Consider the following 17220-nt stretch of genomic DNA (forward strand, 5'->3'; position numbering starts at 1 on the left):
ATGTTTCATCACGGTTATCATATTATCAGCATTCTACTTTTATGATTCCAGCATATACACCATTTATAAAACTACTACATTCTCAAAGATCTGCAGTGTATGACCTCTGTTTTGTAGGATGACCTTTTCTCAATCATTGAGACTGTGTAAAATACCAATCCATGCAAAGAGTCGCAAATATATATTTAGCAACAGAAAGGTTTGTTCTGAACCAGAATATACATATTATAAAAACTAGAAAATGTGTTTTACTGATTTTGACACCCAGCTACTTCATTAGTGTAGGCCTACAAATAAATGAAGATGAATGAAGATACAGCCGTTTAGGTTTAGTCTACTCTAGTTTTGCTCCAACAAAAGATGTCGTTTTCAACATCATTTAAAATGTTTTCTTTATAATTTCTTAGTAAATACAGGCCAGCTTTCTTCATGTGTTTCTTTCACTAGTAAAACACACAGAGGAGATCTGGCATGAGATGACCCAGAAGCAAACCTTATTAAACACATTATTCAATACCAGAGTTAAACACTGAATATAACACCGTGATATGAAGCATGATCAAACGCAGGTTATGGACAGATGCGCTGTTTTTATTATCAGAAATCTCTTTGAATAGTAAAGCATGTGTATGTATGAAACATCCATTATTTTCACACTGGAACAGATTCTCCAAGCGTTCTCGACGTCACGCGTGACGTGCGTCATATTTATCGGCGTGCACCGACAATAAAAACAGGAGGTTTTCCTTTAAACGCTTTAAAATATAAACTGAAGGTCAGGCCGTATTTACACACACACACACTCAGCGCTTGTGGCTTTGACGTCATGCTCGCTCTCACGGTAACGCGCGCGCGCGCCCTCTAGCGGGCGTCATCGCACCCCGTGACGTCACTTCAGCACCGTAGAGGAGAACAGCTCCTTCCGCTCGACTAATGGACCCGAATCCGTGATCGCGCACACCAGCCGATGGAGCTCGAACCGGACCGGGCCAAAACACCACTCACGGCACACACACCTCGCCGAGCCTAGAGAACAGCACGCGCGCGCGGGGATCGAGGACAGAGACGCGTTTACCGCGGAACATCAGATCAACCAGCCGTCACTGACAACAGCATCCATCCTCCAGAGACACGGTACTGCTCCTCATCAACACACACACACACACGCGACGCGACGCGGCGCGAGCCTCTCCGCGCGGCACAGCCTGTACACGCCAGCGGGAGAGATCAGATCAGATCAGTGTGTGTTCGTGCAGTGTGTGTGTGTGTGTGTGTGTGTGTGTGTGTGCATCCTCTCCTCACTCATTGCGGTACTTCGCGCGGCTGGACGCGTTCGCGCGCGCCATTGACGCCAATGACATCACATCTCAACAAACGCGTCCATTTACTGCCTTTCATCCGCGCGTTCTCGTCGCGTGCGTTTGTGCGCTGTTTTTGCTTGGACACGCGCAATGGTGTAATTACACGACACGCGCGAGGAATCGCGTCGTTCAGGAGCGCACGCGTGCGTTTGTTATGCAATTTTGCCATATTGTGCAGAGAGCGGCGTGTCGCGCGCGCGAGCGTCGAGCAGAAGCGCCGTGATTTCTGTAAGGCACGTCAATATTCATAACATATCTCATGCAGATGCGTGTGTAGGATGTTTATAGCTGAGAAATAACATGATTGTGTATTAATATTTAAGGGATAAGTGTATATTTAGGTGCTATGATGCTCACCATTCATTTGTTCAGCAGTTCCTATAATTAGAAGTGTGACAGGATTAGCAAGTGATTAATATGAGACTATAACAATCTTATTGTACAATTGGTTTAAAATTGTTTTATCTTAATATTTGAAACTTGCATGTCAGACATAAACATGTAGAAACATTTAGTCCATGTAAACACAAAGCTGAGGAACAATAAAATATTGTAAATGTAATAAAATCTGTGACTAGAAACAAGACCTCAACAATATATGACACAATCTAGGGCTGTGCAACGATTAATAACATCGTGTATAATATATGTGTGTGTACTGTGTGTAATTATTTATATATAAACTCACACACATGATGTATATATTTAATACATATTTACATATATAAACTGTATGTATTTATATATAATTTATATTAAATATAAATATAAATATTTTATATATAAGTATCACATTTTTCTTAAATATATACATGCATGTGTGTGAATGTATATATACACAACATAATTATATACACTACACACACATATTATGTAAACACAAACTTTTATTTTGGATGTGATTAATATATACACACCTCTTATCAGGTTTATTATTGTTAACTAAAACTAAAAACATAAAAATGCAGATATATGCAAATACAATCACTGCTGAAATAAATAAAACGTATAAGTATTTTACTTCAGCTGGCTGTCAATGCAACATTTCTCATTTTTAAGTTCTAGATATAAAAAAAAAGAAAAAGCCATATTAATTTTTTTTTTTTTTATAAAGATGACAAAACACAACAAAATGACCAAACCAGAGAATATGATGAAAGGCTGTGCTAGTGTGTGGATGTGCAGATGAATCATGTTTCTGTATGCTTGAACTCTTGCTCAGATTCTTCACGAGGATCCTCAGAAGTTCCTGCTCTTTTAAAGGAGTAGTTCACTTCAGAATTAAAATCTCCTGATCACTTACTCGCTCCACATCATCCAAGATGTTCATTTCTTTCTTCAGTGGAAAAGGAATTTATGTTTTTGAGGAAAACATTCCAGGATGTTTCTCCATATAGTGACTTCAATGGGGTCCAACGGGTCGAAGGTCCAGATGTGAGTTTCAGTGCAGCTTCAAAGTCTCGACGCCAGTGGTTCTCAAACTTTTTACACCAAGTACCACCATAATGACCAATATTAAAATACAGTAGTGTAGTGGGCCTAACTGTTCAGCTATAGCTCTGCACAGCTCAAACTGAGGAAGCTTTATTTATAATAAGAATATTCATTATTGTCAGCCCCTTTTTATACAGTGTAAAAACCCCAGTTTGAACATTAACACTGCACTGTGCTGCTTACATACAGGTCAATACAAAACTTAAATAATGATTAAATGAAAATGAATTGCACCTAAAAGGGAAATAGAAACTGTACTGTACTTGATATTTTTTAACACAGGCTGTGCAGCTGCAGGAGAAAACCTAGACAGACAGTGGAGCTAATCAACCTAATTAGAGTTAACTTTAAAGTTACTTACACAATGTGTATCTGATATAAATAAAACATCTACGTTGTCTAATTATAATGGAAAGAAATATTATTGCCGCTTCCATAGATATCAGTGTGTAACTCCTAAATGTGTTGTTTTTTTATTACTGATGTGAATTTAAATGTCTGAAACCTAAAATAAACATTATGTGGTTGAAAACACTGAATAGTTCATATAAATATATGACAAGTGATGAGCGTGTCCGTTTTTAGCAGAATGAATTTAGACCAAGTTTAGCAGTTGATCACGTGATGCACTGATCGCTCTAATCACACCGGTGTGATCGTACGTGCGAAATACAGTGATTCCTCTGCGTACCACTAGAGGGAGCGTACCACACTTCGACACGATCCAGCCGAGGAATAAGAGTCTGATCTAGACAAACCAGCGGACATTTTATAACAAAATAAACATTTATATACTTTTAACCACAAATACTGGTCTTGCACATCCACGACTTCACACATTACGTAATCACGTTGGCAAGGTCACGCGAAAAATGTAGGGAAGGGCGTAAAACTCGATCTCTTTTTCTCCTCCAACTTCAAAATCATCCGAAATCGTGTTTTACCTTTTATTTATTTGTTTTTTTTTGTAAATGCCGTTTGACTCAGTCTTTGCTCGTTCTCTTCGTAAACACTACGTCACACGTGACCTTTCAGCGTGATTACGTAATGTGTGTCACATCACAGTTAGAGCAAGACCAGCATTTGTGGTTAAAAGTATATAAATGTTTATTTTGTTATAAATGTCGGCTGGTTTGTCTAGATAAGACTCTTATTCCTCGGCTGGATCGTGTCGAGACTTTGAAGCTGCACTGAAACTCACATCTGGACCTTCGACCCGTTGGACCCCATTGAAGTCACTATATAGAGAAACATCCTGGAGTGTTTTCCTCAAAAACCTTAATTTCTTCTCCACTGAAGAAAGAAAGACATGAACATCTTACAGACCTGCCAACCTGTACGCATTTTGCGTAGCGGATACGCATTTTGACCTCAAAGTACGCTGGTACGATTTGTCACTCTAAACTATGCTAAAACCTGGTGATGCCTCTGTGCACGTGCAGTCCTCAAATCAAGCAACAGCAAAAGAAGAATAGCAAGCGGGGATGATTGACAGATGCGCAAGGCCTATCATTAAAAAGAGACTGATAATCGACAGCAATAAAGAATCCCGCTCGATCCCCCTTCCACTCCCGCGGCCGCCGTCTGACTGATTCTAGAGGACAGTACAGTAGTCACGGTACTTCTGACTCCTGAAGGTAAACGGCCTGGGGTGGATGTGGAAAGTTGAAATATTGTATTGAGTTATTTTAATCTGGATTCGATGATCACACGGGAGTGATCGCATGGATTCTCTTAAAATACTCCGTCATTCATTCATGGTCACTCAGAAAAGCAGGGGGTAATGTTTCAGAAAACACTGAAGCTTCCCCGGGCGCCGCCATTGATTAGCGGACCATCACCTGCTGTTAGCATCCATTGACTCCCATTCATTTTGGCATCACTTTGACAGTGAATAACTTTACATCTGAGGTGTTTAAAGACTTCATTTGTCCATTATTTATTTCTTAAGAAACACGACAATGTATAACAGGCTCCATTACCTTGTATCTTACGTTATGGCCCCGTAGAAGCCGTTTTTGTAAAAATAGGCTAACGATTGTGTCATAACCACGCGACTCTCTGTCACACAGTAGAGAGATTACCGTATGGACAGGAAGAGAAGTTCGCCGGCAATAGGGGGGACGTGGAGGCAAAATGACAAAATAATTCATCAGAATACCTAGCAAAAGTTTCTCCTGCTCCTAGCTCATACACCTCCTACTCACACTCTCTGTCTCTGCAAGTTTCGGAAGGGAATGATTCAGATTTCTCTCGGCACAGCTACTAGAAGACAGACGGGTTGCTCACGTCACATCTACGTCGTCAAGCTCAGTTTGAGTCTGCGCAGTACGCTCGACCATCAGGAAGTGAGTGCTTCTAATTGACTTCACTTTTCTCCATTGAAACATGGGGTCGCTGTGTCCATTTATTTTACTGTCTATGCAGAAAAGGAGGGGGGGGGGGGGTACTCTGGGTTCGCACTCCCCCCGGACAGCACGCCTAATACGCATTAAACTTTACTCCCTGTAAGTGTGAAGACTTCTTACTTGTGTTTTTTTCTGTCAAAACGTCAGAAAGAATTTTGTATTATCCATCCGTATTTTTAAAATTCGTTAAACGACGGACGCTTTACTGTTAACACAGCCCTCATTATATGTTGGATTCGTCTAACTTATACTTTATATTCTTTTTAGAATACGTGATTCGTTTTGCTATTATTGGTCCTGTGACAGGGCTCCTGTCTATTCATTGTCAGCTGTTTTCAATAAATTTCTATAAATTTACTTTGTATTGGCTAACGTTTATTTAGCTAATGCGTGTCCTGTTTAAAATAGTTACCAGCACACATTGTATGCAATGCAATATTAATCATGAATAAAAAATGGTGTTGAGCAGTATTGAAACTGTGGACTTTCACTGTATATTGCAGTGCAGTGCAAGTGAAATTTTGGATTTGGGTCAATTCAAAAAAACTTTAGAAGTCAAAACTAGATTTATGAAGATAGGCATGTGTTTGTGTGTGTCTTCATTCTCAAAATCATGACAAAACTATATTTTAGAAAACAACAACAACATCAAAAAACAATTATAATTAATAATACATTCTCATAGATAAATAAATTGAAATATATATATCAATATCCACAAGTCAAAAATAAAATACCTGCTGTTGTCTGTCATGTTAATCAAACAACAAAACACAGCTTTTACAAAGATTAATCTATATTAAATCTATATTAAGCGAACATAGTGTTATTTTACATTTAATTATTATATAATTACTTTATTAGTTAGGCTAGTAGTTTTTGCTGTACTTAATAAGTACAAACTTTTTACTTTTTTAAGTCCAATAATTAGAATCTGTTTTTTCAGAATTAAGTAGTAGGAAATTACTAATCATTCAGTTTTTTGTATCAGCTATGCATTACATTAATTTTGTGAATTGGTAAGTTTCATTAGGTTTTGAAGAAATATACAGCTGAGTATCGTCAGCATAACAGTGAAAACTAATGCCATGCTTCCTAATGATATCTCCCAAGGGTAGCATGTACAGAGTGAACAGCAGCGGTCCTAGTACTGAGCCTTGTGGTGCTCCATACTGAAGCATCTCTTTCAATAGCTCAATCGGTATAGGCTCTAACATATATGTTGTCAATTTAGATGATTTAACGAGTTTAGACAATTCTTCCTCTCCTATAGCAATAAATGAATCGAATTTTTCCTTATTTGTTAATTTTGCCACTGTTTCAAATAAATACCTAGGGTTTTGTTTATTTTAGATCTAACAGCTTTTAAGGCCTCTCTGTATGCAATCGAACTCTCTTTCCATGAAATGCGAAATACCTCTAGTTTTGTTTTCTTCCAATTGCGCTCCATTTTTCTGGCTGCTCTCTTAAGGGCCTGAGTGTGCTCGTTGTACCACGGCATTGGACTATTTTCTTCAATCTCCTTTAAGCGCAATGGAGCAACTGTGTCTAAAGTGCTGGAAAAGAGAGAGTCAAAAGTTTCTGTCGCAATATCGAGTTCTTCTAAGCTATCCGGGATGCTGAGGAGATGATACTGATCAGGAATGTTATTTTGATAAAGCAATCTTTAGTGGCAGAAGTGATAGGTCTAACATATTTATAACACGGAGTCGGCTTTGCAGCCTTGGCTAAATGAAGTTTACACGAGACTAGATAATGATCTGAGATGTCATTGCTCTGCTGCAGAATTTCAACGGCATCAACATTGATTCCGTGTGATAATATTAGATCTAGAATATGATTACGACAATGAGTAGGTCCTGACACATGTTGTCTAACTCCAATAGAGTTCAGAATGTCTTTAAATGCCAATCCAATGCATCTTTTTTGTTATCTACATGTACAGTATATTATAATCACCAACAATTAGGACTTTATCTGCAGCCAGTACTAACTCTGATAGAAAATTAGCAAATTCTTTGATAAAGTCTGTATGGTGCCCTGGTGGCCTGTATACAGTATCCAGCACAAATGTTAAACGTGATTTAACATTTACACTAGATAGTGTTACATTAAGCACCAACACATCAAAATAATTATATTTGAAACAAGGCTTCTCAGTAATTCTGAACATATTACTATAAATTACAGCAACTCCTCCCCCTTTGCCTTTCAGACGAGGTTCATGTTTATAACAGTAATCTTGCGGGGCGGTCTCATTTAAAGTAATATAATTGTTTTTGCTTTTAGCCAGGTTTCTGTCAAACACAACACATCTAGATTATAATCTGTAATCATATCATTAACAATGAGTGCTTTTGAAGTAAGGGATCAACTATTCAGCAACCCAAGCTTTATCATTTGCTCATCCATATTTTATCTGTTTTTTATGTGTTGAACATCAATTACATTTTTACCCTTAAATTGGCTTGGGAGTTTTTTGTATTTCCTAATTCGGGGAACAGACACAGTCTCTATATGATGATATCTAGGTGAAAGAGGCTCTATGTGATGGGATTTATCTGATCTTGGTAACGTGAGACAGCTAGCAGACGGTCGGTTTAGCCAGTCTGTCTGCTTCCTGACCTGAGCCCCAGATTGTCATGTTTGAGCTCTAAGACTATGTGCCATATTACTAGAGAGAAGAGCAGCACCATCCCAGGAGGGATGAATACCATCTCTTTTCAACAGTTCAGGTCTTCCCCAAAAACTTTTCCAATTGTCTATGGATTCTATATTATTTTGCGGACACCACTTAGACAACCAGCCATTGAGTGAGCACAGTCTACTAAGTATCTCATCACTCCTGTGAACAGGAAGGGGGCCAGAGCAAATTACAGTGCTTGACATCGTACTTGCGAGTTCACACACCTCTTTAACATTAATTTTGGTGATCTCCGACTGGCGGAGTCGAACATCATTTGTGCCGACGTGAATAATAATCTTAGAGAATTTACGATTAGCATTAGTCAGCACTTTTAAATTTGCTTTGATGTCAGGCGCTCTGGCTCCCGGAAAACATGTGACTACGGTGGCTGGTGTCTCTATTTTCACGTTCCGTGTAATAGAATGGCCACTGCATTTATCACATGTAAAGTCCTCGCTGCTGACAGAGAATGCTATACTATACATGTGACACGAAGTGCAAGTGACAATAACAGGAGAAGACATTACTCACCGTGTTTGTTGACTGATCCAGTCAAATGGGTTTGCTATTTTGTGTTCATGCAGTACATTATGCTGTCTCTGTTGAAGCGTGTTTTCTCAGGTTACTTATGCACTTACATGCACATTAAGGAAATTATATTTTAAGTACAATTGTTTCAAAAGTTAATGCACTTTAAAAAGTGAATCTCATTTAATTTCAATAAAAGATGCAATGCTTGATTTGGTTTATTTTTGCTTATTTAGCTCGCTTGCGCCCTCTTGTGGGCATAAGAGACAATACAGTACTTTTTTCCTCTAACTTTAAGTATTGCCTTCAGAATTCGAATATAATGCAAAATTTGCTTATATTTAAGAAAGAAATTCTAATTGAATTTTTCAGCCATTTTGACAGCCCCAGTTCCTAAATACACGAACGCGTCTGCGTGTTGTTGGCATTGCTACACAATGATGGTGATTTAATCCACCATAATACACATCTCTAATATGCGATTGTATTTGATTGTCTTTCCTAGTAAGTAATAAGTAAGCTCTTTCTCAAATCTTATGGCTTGCTTTGTGTTTCCCTCTCCAGGTGTGTTGACGAGCAGCGGTGCTCCGGAGTGAGTGGTGAGGGCTACTTTCCTGAAGGGTGGGTAACTCGCGGGCCACCCTCGCCCCTTCTGCCCCCTCTGCCCCCTCTGCCCCCTCTGCCCCCTCTGCCCCCATGGCTTGTGTCCATGAGCAACATGCCCCTTCCCCCTCCCTCTCCGGGTTCAGCACCCCGCTCTCTGATCCGCCCTTCTGCCGGCCGGATTCGGAGGTGCCGGCGAGCACCCCAGACACCGAACTCACCCCGACCCAATGCGTCCTCCGTAACGTGCTCTCCATCGACCCCGTCGGGGGCGGCAGCGGCACCCACAGCAACAGCCCCACCCTGAGCGACGAGCCCACCAACTTCTCCAACAGCGTGCTGAAGCTGCAGGAGGGTGGAGCCGAGGGCGGAGCCGTGCGCAACCAGTCCGACAGCTTCCGGCTGCAGGCGGGTGGAGGGGGCTTTCTGGAAGGCTTGTTCGGATGCCTGAAGCCAGTGTGGACGATGATCGGGAAAGCCTACTCGACAGAGCACAAGCAGAGCCATGAGGGTGAGTACCACAATCGGAGACAGCAAGCAGCAGCAAGAGTTAGAGGGCCCTATTTTAACGATCTAAGCGCTTGGTCTAAAGCGCACGGCGCAAGTGCACTTAGGGCGTGTCCGAATCCACTTTTGTTAGTTTAACGATGGTAAAACTGGTCGGTGGTCCCGGCGCATGGTCTAAAAGGGTTGTCCCTATTCTTTTAATGAGTAATGGGTATGTTTTGGGCGTAACGTGCAAAAAAACAATCAGGGTCTCATCTCCCATTCCCTTTAAAAGCCAGCTGCACTCGCGCCATGGCAGATTCACTATTAACATTGCGGATTCGCTATTAACATTGCGGATTCTACAAGCGAACAAGCCGGATTCCACCATATCTTTATGTACACAATAATAATCTTTTAAATTGTAATCCTTAAATTTGTTATATTTGGCATGTTTGTGTGCTGCTCGGCGTCCCTGTGTGTGTAATAAGCAGAGTTTACGCGCTTTGTGGACCCGCCTATAGGCTCATATTACTAATGCGCACTTTAAATAACAAAAAAAAAATTGCGCCATTGACTTTAGACCAGGTTTCAGTTGATCAATGGCTCAGTCTATTTCAATTACCTCAAAATAGCAACGCACCAACAATGCACCTGAACACACCTGAAGACACCTCGTTTTCAGACCACCAACCCATGAGCGCACAGATGGGCTCAAATGCATTTGCTATTTAAACAATGTGGCGCAGGACATGAAAATGATAACTGTGTCAGGCTAAAACTAGCAAAAAACACTGGCGCTGCTTTGCACCAGGTGTATGATAGGGCCCAGAGTCGTTTCAGGCGGGGATAATGAAATGTCTATTCCAGATTCCTGGGAGGTGCCGTTCGAGGAGATCTCCGAGCTGCAGTGGGTTGGCAGCGGGGCGCAGGGGGCGGTTTTCCTGGGCAAGTTTCATGGTGAGGACGTGGCTGTGAAGAAAGTAAGGGACATCAAGGAGACTGAGATCAAACATCTGCGCAAGCTCAAACACCCCAACATCATTACCTTCAAGTGAGTGAACGGAAACATGCACAGCACCATCACCCTCAATTAGAATCAATCATTTAAAGTGTTTTCCCATCTTCATCTGCCTTTATTGTGTGATGTTGCTGTTTGAGCATGAAAAAGCTCCAGTTATTCTCTATTCTCAGTGTTTCTGAACTCCTGAAACGCCTCCATTGTAGTCTTGAGTTTCTTCCGGGAACGGACACATCACAATATTCCTCATAATAATTAATATGCAGAATAAAGGGGCGGGGCCTGGTTGAGTTAGTTAGTAGTGTGTTTAAACTGGTGGTTATGGTAAGGGGCGGGACATTTCCCAAGCACACTCGAAGAGCTTGACCAATCGCAACACACTGATCCAGCTGACCAATCAGAGCACAGTGTGCTTTTCAGAAGGAGGGGCTTCATAGAGACAGGAACTAAACAGAGCGTTACTGACAGACTGGGAAGAGAGGAGCTGCAACAATGGAGAATATGAGGAAAATAATCAACATTCAAGCAGGAAAACCTGCTCTAGTAGAGCCCAGACAAAACATCAAGACTTTGTACAAGAGCATGATAGGTCCCCTTTAACTTTTAAAATGACATGTGCAAGCTTCAAGTTAGTCCGGTTTTTGAGAAATCAGACCTGGGTAACGTGACTATGTCTTTGTCCAGCATGTACTTTATGCAACTGGACTTAGCACTCCGAAAGACAGAGTGCAACCTTATTCGGTTGATCAGCGAATGATCTGTGTGGTTTTTTTAAGTGTAAATCTCACCCATAGGTGATTTCATTGGTCAACTCAGTCACTGTCAAGAAAGTTAATGGAATCAGTTCAGAACAATCATGGATAGATCCAATCACATCAAACAGTAATGCTATCTATCATGATGTGCTACCAATGCTATACTTGTCACGGGCTGGTTGAAGCAGGATCAGAAGCGGGATCTCAATTGCAGCAGTGTTTATTTAAACAAACAAGATATTACATGGACAGGTTTCTTAGGGAACAAGAACAGAACAACCACGCATGTAGCAACGACGACAGACAACTAACAGACTGAAAACACTGGGCTTATATACACAGAACAAACAAAAAGACAAGAGGTAAGCACAGGTGACACAGATGATGATGATGAACAGGTGGGTAATTGAGGGAGTGAGTTCAGGTGTGGAAACAAGAAGGATTCTGGGAACTGTAGTGAAGACAGGACGATGACAGACGGTGAATGTGACAATACTATGGTTAGGGTCCGGGTGTAGGTTAGGGATTAGTATTTATTTCAGAGGTGTGTAAGCAATCAGCACTGTAAATAAAATAACCTATGAAATCTGTCGAATCAGCTTAGAGGTGGGGCCAAAGCATTGCAGAGATACAGCCTCAAGAGTCAGCTTGCCACCATGACAACAACTTTGTTAATGTGTTATTCGAAACACAGTGGTTTGATCAATCAAAAAGCTTTTTATATCATTATGTCGGCATGGTCTGAAGATGATCTGAGACGAAAATCGGACCAATGGCCAAGGAGTTAGGTTAAAAATTGCAGACAGCAGTTTTGATAATCTGTAATTGTTTATTGTTCAATGTCAGTCTATTAAGACTAGTTTAATTGAAATAGGCAAAAGTAAAAAAAAAACATTAACATTTAGTTATTTTTATATATTATAATTTCATTATAAATTTGGACCTCAAGGTGGCACTGTTCCGAAACTCTTCAGTTCCTTACACATACAAACACGTTCCTTGACAAATACTACGTTTCGTAATGATACGATAATGCTGAATTTTACGACGAAATTCTAAATGGCTGAAGCCCAAAATGGCCGACAAGGGAAACTTGGGTATCATTCGACACTGTATGCTGCACTGAATCAAAAAGAGACAAATTGTATGATTTTTGGGCTAACCAAAAATAATTCTAAACAAAAATAGCTATTTTTCAGTTCTCCTGACCAGTAGGTGGCGCTGTGCCAAAACGCTACATGTAATGCCTCAGACTAATCTTGATACGCTAAAGCGTTGTGGAGATATAGCCTCACATCTATTTTCACATGCTCTTCATTAAACTTGTTTAAGTATTTTTCACGTATTCACGTTATGAAAAAGCTTCTAAGAACTTTTTTAGTAGCATGGTCTGAAGATTATTTGAGCCAATTTTGATGACAATTGGAAAAAGCGTCTAGGATTTTATTTTATTTTTTGTAATAAAGACTACAATATAATAAATTTAGCGGTCTGACAGGAAAACTACAAACGCATACATGAAAATAACTGTCTATGCGTTCATCGCAAATTTTTAACTGCGTGTCTTTAGTAAATCTTGACAGTTCATTTTTAATGCCAAAAGAGGGTTTGACAGGCAATCTGACCAATCATAATGCCAATATTATGTTTGTCTGACAAACAAACCAGACAGTAGAGTTAGTAGATTAACGTTGGTGGACTTGAACTTGAAAAATGGTGTGTGTATTGACGTTTTTCCACAGTTGAAACAACATTCCTTCTGATGTTCACTGATGTTTATTTAATGCTATAAATTAAATAAAAGGAAGAGATGATTGGTTGAACTGACCCAGACAGCAGCATAGTGTCGGCCCAGATCCGGGCCACATCTGGGCCGTGTGGAATCCATGTGTACCAGATGTGGGCCACATCTGGGCCGTGTGGAATCCATGTGTACCAGATGTGGGCCGGATCTGGGCTGTGTGGAATCCATGTGTGCCAGATGTGGGCCAGATCTGGGCCGTGTGGAATCCATGTGTGCCAGATCCGGGCCACATCTGGGCCGTGTGGAATCTATGTGTGCCAGATGTGGGCCGGATCTGGGCCGACACTATGCTGCTGTACAGCGATATGTCCAGGGGTGCACATAACATTTTTGGTCTTGTTCTCAGGGGAGAACCTGGGGTTGTTGCTTGGTCCTCACATTTTCAAATGCATTTTTTCCTTAACCCACCTCACAGGAGGAACAAATTAGAGGGACGCATGGATAATGTCATGTGACATGATTCACATGAACTTTAATTTCAACTGAAAATTAAGAGAAGTGCAACAGAATGTCTGATCTTTAAAACCTTGTAACTTTCAAAATAACATAACTGTTTCAACCTCTGGAAATTAAATGTGCAAATATCTGCTTTTCTAACTCTGAAAACCAAAGAAATGACAACTTTAAAGCGCTTACTAGAGTTACTATTTTAAAGCAAGCCTATCCAACACCACAGATTGCGCACCTATCCAGGGCCGCGGGAAGTGGGGGTGCTGTTTTCACAGAATTGTAAATGCAACGCATATGTTTGTTCATTAAAATGTATTCATTTTTAGCATTTAGTCATTTATTTGTAATAAACACTTTAAGTGGGCTATTTAAAAATGGTTATTTATATGTTAAATTATCTTTTTAAAACATAAGCGCAGAGTGTTATGTAATATTGTGTGTGTGTGTCGAAAAGATTTGTCCGCAGCTGCAAAAAAAAAAAAAAAAAAAAAAAACAGTCAAATACCCCACTGTCAGTGTTTTGTAAGGAACAGGCAAATATGTTACATATAGCAGGAGAAATTTTAATTGTTTACTAATAAAACAGTTATTTTTTTATGTCATTGTCGGCTAGACAGATGAAGTTGACGACTCGCGATCTTCGCAGCGCCAGAGAGAAATGCACATTTCATACGAATTACATAAGCAGCGCAGTCTGTTTTCTTTCGTTTTGAATTGTTCTGCTTAAAAGTAGACATTTCAAGCTATCTATATGTCTCAGGTCTGTGAGGCAATAGGCTACCTTATAGGCCCACGCTGAGTTTCGGTTCATTTATGAGACGAGCTCCAGGTTCGCCAGCGCCTCCGTGTCCTGATTATCTATTTTCTAATAGCCTATATTTAGCTACTTCTTATTAAATCCAGACAAATGGTTGATGAAACATCGATTAAAATTAAGATACAATTAATACAAAACGAAATTAAATTTAAAGACAGGCTTTGTGCTTTCAGTTTGAGGTCTCTGTGAAAGTTTTAAAACATTATTTTATTGCCGCTTTAGAGCGCTCACGTCCGTAACGGAGAACTGTCTGTAATTTTTTTTTTTTTTTTTTTTGTGAAATAAATTGCTAAAAAAATGCAACTTAGTCCAGTGCGACTTAGGCTATATGTTTTTTCTTCCTCGTGGCGCATTTTTTGACTGATATGCGTCTCCGGAGCGACTTATAAAATAGGCTACGGTAAGTTATTTATTCTTTTTGTGCAAATGTCTATCCCCAAATCTTAGGTACGCAAATGAGGGTTGCGGCAATTCATCTGGTACGCATTGTTTAATTGGGTAGCGCATGCGCACCTGCGCACCACTTATGTGCACCCCTGGATATGTCACCACATATCAAAGAGACTCAAAACGGTATTTATTGTTTGAATGTATTAAAAAATGACAACATTTGAATGCTGAGACTGCTTCATACCTAAATGAACCTGCTCTGTCTTATTTCTCGGCGTGCTGTCGGTGTCCTCTTTGCTTCGCGATGTGTTTTTCACTGCGAGGGAACAGTGACTCAGTTACATGTGCACCAATCATGCGATTGTTATTAAGGACATAAGGGGGCGGGGCTTAGCACGGGTCAGCTGAAGTCCTCCTCAGCAGCTGATACTCAGCAAACACTCTCAGCACAGTCCGTTTCTGCAGACTCGTGTTGAAAGCGTGTGTGTGTATGTGTGTGTTTCAGGGGCGTGTGCACGCAGGCCCCGTGTTACTGCATCCTCATGGAGTACTGTGCGCAGGGCCAGCTCTACGAGGTCCTGAGGGCCGGAAGGAAGATCACGCCCTCCCTGCTGGTGGACTGGGCCATGGGCATCGCCGGCGGCATGAACTACCTCCACCTGCACAAGATCATCCACAGAGATCTCAAATCTCCCAAGTATGACCGCCTGCCCAATCCCAATTCTATTTTATACCCCTTCGCCTACCCCTAACCCTTGCCCCTTGAAACAGAGTGTCAAGGCGTAGGGGTGAAAAAATTCCCCTAAGAAATGGGACACCACTACTACACCGTTCTGAAGTTTGCAGAAAATAACGAAGATGACGATATCTTCGACGCCTAAAAGCTGCGTTCACACCAAACGCGAATAGAGCGTCTGGCGCAAGTGATTTCAATGTTAAAAGACGCGTCTTGCGGCGCGAATGAGTCGTTTAGTGCGGCGCGGTGGACGCGAATTTGCCTCATTCGCGCGTCCACTTCACTTCAAACTTTTGCTTTTTACACGCGTCATATTGTTAACGAACTTTAACGATTTTTTTGCAACTGTTTCTTTGAAGAACATGACCGTAAATATGAACACAAGATTGAATGTGACAAAGAAAATGATTATTTGCAGTCATGTTGCCTCTGTAGCCGGTGTATGCAGGTACATTTCTCATACCCCTTCGTTTGAAGTGTGGTCCCGAAAAATCTTTGTTTCAAGGGCTATCTGGCCCTTCCCCTTACCCCTACCCCTCCAACCAAAAGAGAATTGAGACAGCCCTACCCCTTCACGTGCACACGCAAAACAGAGGGGAAGGGGTAAGTGAAGGGGTAAGGGGTAGAATTGGGATTGGCCCTTAGTCTTGTTTGTCCCCTCCTCCCGCATGACTAATAAAACACCCTCTCTCCCGTCAGTATGCTGATCACACACGACGACCTGGTGAAGATCTCAGACTTCGGCACGTCTAAGGAGCTCAGGGACAAGAGCACCAAGATGTCGTTCGCCGGCACCGTGGCCTGGATGGCGCCGGAGGTCATACGCAATGAACCCGTGTCTGAGAAAGTGGACATCTGGTACGATCATTAGTAGTGATTGGGTCTGGGAGGATTTAACGCAGTTCAATAAAAGTAGTAATGGTAGTAGTGTTTATTCATCCACGTTGGGAAAGTAGTTTGCAGCAAGCTCACACAGACATTTGAAAAATTATAGTTGGCATATACAAACAATAGTTTAAAGCAGATTAACCTAATTTAGGATAACCAGACCAGCTGACCATCAATTAACACTAGAAGAAAAATGTAAAAATCTCATTTTAGTATTACCTAAATTGGTTAATTCAACCAAAAATTTTAATTCTGTCATCATTTACTCATGTCGTTCCAGACCGTAAGAAACCAAATGAAGATATTTCAAGTCCCACCTTGGACAGCCTATTCAGCCAAAACTCTGACGCTTCAAAAACTTTTATTCACACATTAACATTGAACAGTGAACGCACATCAGATTTGGTAAATGAACGCTCAAGTTGATGATGACAGAATGGTTCATATTCCTCCTCCAGCACATTTCTATGCTCTGTCTAACTCCAGTAGAGTCTCCAAATGCCTATCCCTATGCGTCATTGACTACATGGATATTAAATAGATAAGGTACAGCGTTGTCTCTTTGAGACTCTGCTGAAGGAAACACTGAAGGAGTGTGTTGTCCACAGGTGCTCATTCTTCTGGTGAAACACCACATCGTCTCCTAAGATCACAGATGTTAGCGTTTCTCCTCGGCTGCTCTGTGTTACTGCACAAGCCTCCCATAGAGGTCCTGTTTTGTGAAAGGAGTGCTCTCTATAGGGGCTTTCGCACTGGAGGAACCTTCTCATAGTTCCTACAACTATTGACGGAA

At 40.9% G+C, this 17220-nt stretch overlaps 1 protein-coding gene across 1 annotated transcript in view; it reads left to right on the forward strand.

Moving 5' to 3' along the window:
- The first annotated feature begins 9137 nt into the window (after positions 1–9137).
- Positions 9138–17220, forward strand: part of map3k12 (mitogen-activated protein kinase kinase kinase 12) — a 33084-nt gene continuing 25001 nt past the window's right edge. Inside the window, exons 1-4 of the mRNA XM_082175268.1 lie at positions 9138–9591; positions 10437–10620; positions 15309–15500; positions 16239–16397. Coding sequence (XP_082031394.1) covers positions 9174–9591; positions 10437–10620; positions 15309–15500; positions 16239–16397 — 953 coding nt within the window. The 5' untranslated portion in view covers positions 9138–9173. The remainder of the gene's footprint in view (positions 9592–10436; positions 10621–15308; positions 15501–16238; positions 16398–17220) is intronic.

The sequence above is a fragment of the Leuciscus leuciscus genome (genome assembly GCF_965113295.1).
Source record: "Leuciscus leuciscus genome assembly, chromosome: 7".
NCBI classification, from domain to species: Eukaryota; Metazoa; Chordata; class Actinopteri; order Cypriniformes; family Leuciscidae; genus Leuciscus; species Leuciscus leuciscus.